The 6,602-nt window shown below is 40.4% G+C and overlaps 1 protein-coding gene across 1 annotated transcript; it reads right to left on the bottom strand.

Moving 5' to 3' along the window:
- Positions 1–1,679: 1,679 nt before the first annotated feature.
- On the bottom strand, positions 1,680–2,600 carry LOC146073426 (olfactory receptor 11L1-like). Its single transcript, XM_083180603.1, has one exon. It carries the CDS (start codon positions 2,598–2,600, stop codon positions 1,680–1,682), a length of 921 nt encoding a protein of 306 aa, XP_083036729.1.
- Between the last annotated feature and the right edge of the window lie 4,002 nt (positions 2,601–6,602).

The raw sequence follows: 6,602 nt of genomic DNA, 5'->3' as shown, positions 1-6,602 counted from the left end.
CTTCTCTTTGTGTGTGTTTGGAAGCCTTAGTCCACATCCCCCCATTTCAGATCTGTGTGTGTGTTTGTAGTTTCATATGCCTCCTTTATATGTCTGTGTGCATGAGATTATCTTTGGATGTGCTGTGAGAGAGCAACATGACAGGTAGATCAGACAAGGAACAGGTGAGTGGGGCTGGAAGTAGCTAGTTGAGACAGTTATTGTTAATAATAAGAGGATAGTTAGCATTATTAGATTTATTAATGAGATTGTTCAGGGTAATGCTTTTTATGAGATTGGGGGAGTTAATATCTGTAAATTGGATTGATAATGTGATGGATAATAATGGGGATGAAGAAGTTATTGTTGGGAAATGTGTTTATTGTGTTGAATGGGGTTATGTTAATGGTTAAACATCTTTGAGGTGGATTTTAGATACTGTAATGGGATAATATTATTTGAAGTTCATTTTAATACTCTCTGTATTGTATGGCATGCGCTAGGATGATCACTGTGCTGCCAGAATGTCCTCTGTATTGTATAGCTGTTACTAGTATGCTCTCTATTTGTAGTGTCTATGGTTACATGTTAAATATCCGTTTTATGTTTCATCTGACTACTGCTTTTGTTATTTTCTTATTAATTTTAAAGATCTCTGATACAGGTTGACATGCTCCTCCTAATTTTAGGCCATAGGGTACTTCCTGTCTTCATGCCCCAGGGCTGCCACTAGAAATTGTGGGGCCCTGGACTGATTTCTAGTCCTGCTCCCCCCAAAGCCCTCCTCATGACACATAATACTTTTTGCTACTAACTCACCGCCCGGCTCTGCTGGTCACTGGGGTGGGGAGCAGAGTGGAGGGCAAGCTCCCCCAGCCTTCTCCTGTGCTGCCCCCACTGCTCTTGAAGGGCTTGTATAGGAGTGCAGTCTTCTCCTGCACCTTTGGATGCTGGCAGCCATTTAAAATATGGTGCCAAATTGTGAGCTAATCAGAGATCGCAGTCCAGCTGCCAATCAAAGCAACTGCCAGTATGCAAGCTCTGATTGGCTCACCAGAGGTTGGCGCAATTTAAATGGCTGCCATTGTCCAGAGGTGAAGGAGAAGCCTGTGCTCTAGAAGAGCTCAAGAAGCAGTGAGGTTCAGCAAGGGCAGCTAAGCGGAGGCAGTCAGGCATGACTGCGAGGGGTGTGGTGGGCGAAATGAGTGGCCCTTTCTTCTTTGTCAGAGTGGCTGGACCCAAGACAACTGTGCCCACAGCATCCCCTTGATGACGGCCCTGCCCCAAAGTCTTAAACCTGTTCTTAAGAGAAGAGGGGCCCGGAGAAAATATACTCTGACGCATATAGTACTCTGCAAAGAAAACCTGTCTCCTTGTAACATGCTAAAACAATATATTGTAACTGAAAAAATACCAGTTAATCACCAAAGCCTTAGACAAGATCTTAAGAACCTTAAGTTCTTAATGGTCTTAGAATTCTTCTTTTTCTTACAGGTTGTCTTTAAATGTGGCTAATATATTACCATATTTTCCATGGAGTTGGGAAAAGGGACAATTTCGACATGGTGCATATCAACTTTTAGTCAACGTCGACATTGTTCATGTTAACCTTCTAGTGTTGAACTATTGACTGTCAATTTAGACATCATTGACCTATCATCTGAATCCCATCGTTGCCTTAGAAAAGTTATAATACAATTTTACAAATATATTTTCTTAAATGCTGTCTTTATGTCCTTATTCCTCAAGCTGTAAATAATTGGGTTGATGAGTGGGGTAACCACTGTGTAAAGCAATGACAATACTTTCCTGATGCTTCTTGACTGTCCTTTTTTTGGAAGAACATAAATACAAAACAGAGTGGTATAATATATGGACACCGTGGTGAGGTGGGAGCTACAGGTGGAGAAGGCTTTCTGACGCTCAGAAGAGGATGAAAGCCTCAGGATAACTTGGATAATATACACATAAGATACAATAACTAATATGAAGGGTAAAATAACGATTGGAAAACTAAGAAACATGACTTCCAACTGCAGAACAGAGGTATCGGAACATGAAATCTCTACTAAAGGAGAATAGTCACAAAAGAAATGGTCAATAATTTGGGTTCCACAAAAGTTCAGCAAAGCAATGGTTATTGTGTCAATTAAAACTAGTGAAAAACTTACCAGCCAAGATGTAATAATCAATTTCATGCAGAGGGTACTGTCCATTATACAGTTATAATGCAGCGGTTTGCAGATGGCTAGATATCGGTCATATGACATCACGGTCAGAAAGAAACACTCTGCGCATTCTGTGGCCGCAAAAAAATAAAACTGAGTGATGCAGCCTACGAAAGAAATTGCGCCCACATTGTTAACAATAGTATGAAGCATGTAGGGGACAATGTCTGTGGTCAGCATGATGTCAGACATGGACAGCTGTGTGAGGAAGAAGTACATCGGGGTGTGAAGGCCCTTGCTGTAGGACACCAATGCAATGATTAACAGGTTTCCACCTACAGTTGCAGAGTAAATCACAAGAAGGATAAATAAGAATATTGTTCTTATAATTTGGAGGCTTTGAAATCCCAAAAGGATGAAGCCGGTGTTGGAAGTGATATTGCTCTTCTGCATTGCTTGGATGAAAAAAAAAATGTATACATAATAAGCATAATAATACTGATTATCACGCTATATAATGATTTCATTTTAAAACAATTTTCACTGAGATTGCAAATCCCACTACAATAAGGCTTCTCTATTAAGGTAAGTGGTATAGCGCCATTTGAAGGTGGTTTTAGCTCAATGGTTCTCAAATTCAGAGATCTAATTACAAAGCCTTGGAGATGATAAGTGGTACGAATCAATCAGCTCTTATGTGCCATGTTACAGGCTGTGTGTAAAAAATAAGTTAGCAATAACTGGGTAGTTGGTACTTTAACCTCATTCAAGGCTTGGTGCATAGACACCCTTAGTCCACAGGACCCCACATAGGTCCTTTTTACCGGGCCACCTGGCAGGGGCACTGTGTATCACCAACTTTTATATTTAAAAAATCATAGGACCTGGGAAATGTGATCTGTGCAGGGTCCTGAGACCCAGAGTTAAGAACCTGTACTGGTGTGTTCAAAAAAAGCTTACATTTTGGGGGCTTGTTCCATAGGCTTAATTCATGGATGGATACAATAATTATAATATATACAGTGGAGCAATCTTTTGCCTTTGTGTATGCATCAAAGTCACAGAGTGCAGTGGTAGTGAAGATTGACTGTATTTACAAGGCTGTCGATGGTAAAGTGGGGTGGCAACTGAAATGTCTTGGGGGAGTAAGTGCCTATTATTGCAATCCCATACACACTCTAAATACCTACAGCAATTCAGTTCCATTGGCCAGTCTGCATGGCAATAGGGTTGACTATCTACCAATGGTTGTGTCTTCCTGCACAGAGGGTGGTTCTGTGACAGCTCCATTAGGCATATAAATGCAAATCCCAGTGGAGTTATGGGGCAAAACATTCACCTTTCATTTATCACCATTGTGCTCTAGAAAATGTGTCAGAAAATCTGTCAGTTGGTGAACTATTTATGTGCTGGGTGACGTGGGAACATGCGACCTGTTACGTGGCCTGGAAACTATAACATTAATTTTCAGCCAAGTAGTGATAATTACAAATATTGTCTCTGAAGGAAGAATAAACAAAAAATAATAATTTTACCACCTAATGAACAACAACAAACAGTTCTAAAACATGCACTCAATAATATGGTATTTGGAATGGTAGTGCACCAGATGGATGGGAGAAATAAACCGACACCTACAGATTGATGGGAGAAATAAAACAAAAAATATATATAATAAAGGCAACAGGCCTTTGTCAAAGTACAAGGAAAAGGTAGTCAGTGTGGCTTGCAAAAGAAGTAGCAAATATTGTGAAAGCAAAAATGAATGCCTTCCGGAACCATAAACAGACTCTAAATAAAAAAGTCAAAGAGAAATATCTAATAAGACTGGAGGCTAAGAAGGTGATCAGGCGGGAGAAGCTGAGGAGAAAATGGCCCACTCAGAAGACAAAGGGGACAAAATCATTTTTTTAAGTATAAAAGTGAAAGTAGGAAATCAAATGGAGGAATAAAAACTCTTAAGACAGAGAGTTAGGGGGAAAACAAATTGTATTTTTGGCCATATCATTCCTATTCATATTTTCCACACATGGAATGGCTGAAAACGTGTTTGTGGTGGGACATGTTTGGCCTAGTAAGTAAAATTCACTAAGGAGTTGTAGTTACGGCATTCTTATTTTCCGATGGCGTTGCTGTTCGTAGGTTGTCGTATTTTTCCCAATCGACATACACAGATACCCACCATCACCTGTGGGTGAAAAGAAGAGGTACTGGTGGGATCAATTATTACTCAGCTCACATGTAGCATTACACACACAACACACTGAAGCACAAGAGCCCCACACCAAAATAGTGTATGTCCCTTTAAAACATTTACTACATATTAGATAGCATTCTAGAAATCATCACCAATCAATGTTGCAATAAGCAATCAATTAGTAAGTGTGATTTATGTTTTACTTCCAAAAAGGCTCATAAGGAATTGGTTGCTCCCAGCAACATCACAAGCTTTTTGTTTTTTTCAACATTAGAACAATGTCATATATAGAAATGGGTGGGGAATACAACAATTATTCATGGTTGCCTTCCTGACCCTTTCCTTCAGGGAGAAAATGCTCTGTTCCTGGACTTCCCTGGTAATGTAGGATTGCCATCACCTGTGGTGACACCTTATTAATTACCTAGCTCCCTACAGGTGATGGCAATCATTCATTACCAGGGAACAGAGCAATGTGTCCCTGAAGTAGAGGGTCAGGTAGGCCATAACCATTGACATTAATGGTATTACACCATGGTTGCAGCACATGAAAGGTTTACAAACATTTATTTCTGTAAAGATGATAGTGTCACTTACCCAGCAGCCACCTCTCTGGCATTTCTCCATCCTCACATTTGTCATATAGGGATGACTGCCTGAGAATGTAGGCATTGTGGCATGAGCCAGGGTAACCTGCACACACGCTCATAATTCTCATGTTGGCTTCACGGACCACCTGCACGTTCATGCTGGTGCTATGATGCCGGTTGAGGAAGGAACGCTGCCTCCCTCTTGGTGATCTGAGTGTGACGTGTGTGCAGTCTATCGTATCCAGCACGTTTGGCATGTGTGCAGTACTATAGAAACCTGACATCATTCCACTCTGAGTACTGGCTAGGGAAGCAGATTGAGTAGTGGGCATGGAGCTCTAAGGCATCCAGGACCTGGGTAATGTAGCGTGACATTGTGGACTGTGATTTGCCAATGACTCTGCCAGTTACATGTTGCTAGAAAGTACAGCACAGCCAGCAGTTTGTGCAGCCCTGCGACAGTGTGTGGGCGTGCTGTCTTATGGTCTAGCTCCAGTCTGATGAGGTCATACAGAGGGAGAATGTTGGTATGATTAAGGTGGAACATCTGTATGACCTCATCATCCGGCATTGCGTGCATGTTACAACACACACTAAATAAACGAGGCCTCCTGAGCATCAGTAGTAAATGGCAAACCTGCTGGCCATGCTCAGTTTTGTGACCCTGGCCGTGTCTTCTTCTGCGTTGCTGACAGTGCATCAGGTATATCACCACCCCAAATATTAAAATCTCATGGGTGTCAAAAGCTGCCATGGCAAGCTGCCAAAGGCAAAAATAATGTTTTTGTGTCCTTAATAGCCGTTTATAGGCAGCACACTTGAGCACAGATGATTGGTGAGCTTGGGTCATTTGTGAAATTCGCCTCAAATACGTGTTCCCCTTGAAATTTGTGAAAAATACTTAATTCTTAAGAATATGAACGTGAAAACACCAAAATAACAATACGAATCTTTAGTAAATTTCCAGACACCATTGAAATGAATGGGGATTTACGGACTTATTCAATGGTGTATCTATTCATATTTTTTGGAACCACCCTAAAAACCAACGGCAAAAGTATGAGCCGTACACATTTCAGCTTTAGTAAATTCAAAGATGTGTGAAATACAAACGTATTTCACTTAGAAAAGGTACGAATACCACCATTTGAACCCATTCGATATTAGTAAAGGATTTTAGATTTTAGTCAGATAAAGCAATAGGGGATTATCTACATAATATATTTTGCTCAGAATTCACTACAGAAGGAGAAAGGAAAGGGACCACAATTACTGTAAAGTGCAAGGATACTCATAAAAATAAAGTAGATAACAGTAAATTTAAAGAGAAGATCCTAACAGAACTCTCAAACTGAAAGTGGATAAATCAGTGGGCCCAGTCCAGATTCATCCGAATATGCTTAAATAAGTCAAACTCTTGTTAGTAGCACCAGTAACCAAATTATTCCACCAGTCACTAGCAATTGGAGTCAGAAAACTAAAAAAAAAAAAAAAACTGAATCTAGATCCACTGCACAAAAGTGAAAGCAAAGAAGATCCAGGTAACTAGAGACCGGTGAGCCCGTACATCACTAGTATTAGTAGGGAAAGTAATGCAAACACTATTAACCCTTTGAGTGCCAAGTGATTTTTTTCTAAATTGGTATGAAAATTGGCAAGCAAACATTT

Source organism: Crinia signifera, chromosome 4 (genome assembly GCF_055691185.1).
Source record: "Crinia signifera chromosome 4, ASM5569118v1, whole genome shotgun sequence".
Classification (NCBI taxonomy): domain Eukaryota; kingdom Metazoa; phylum Chordata; class Amphibia; order Anura; family Myobatrachidae; genus Crinia; species Crinia signifera.
This window is presented reverse-complemented; position numbering and strand designations above follow the sequence as displayed.

Coding starts and splice junctions, on each gene's coding strand:
- LOC146073426 (XM_083180603.1), bottom strand. CDS start 2,600: ATGCAGAAGAGCAATATCACTTCCAACACCGGCTTCATCCTTTTGGGA.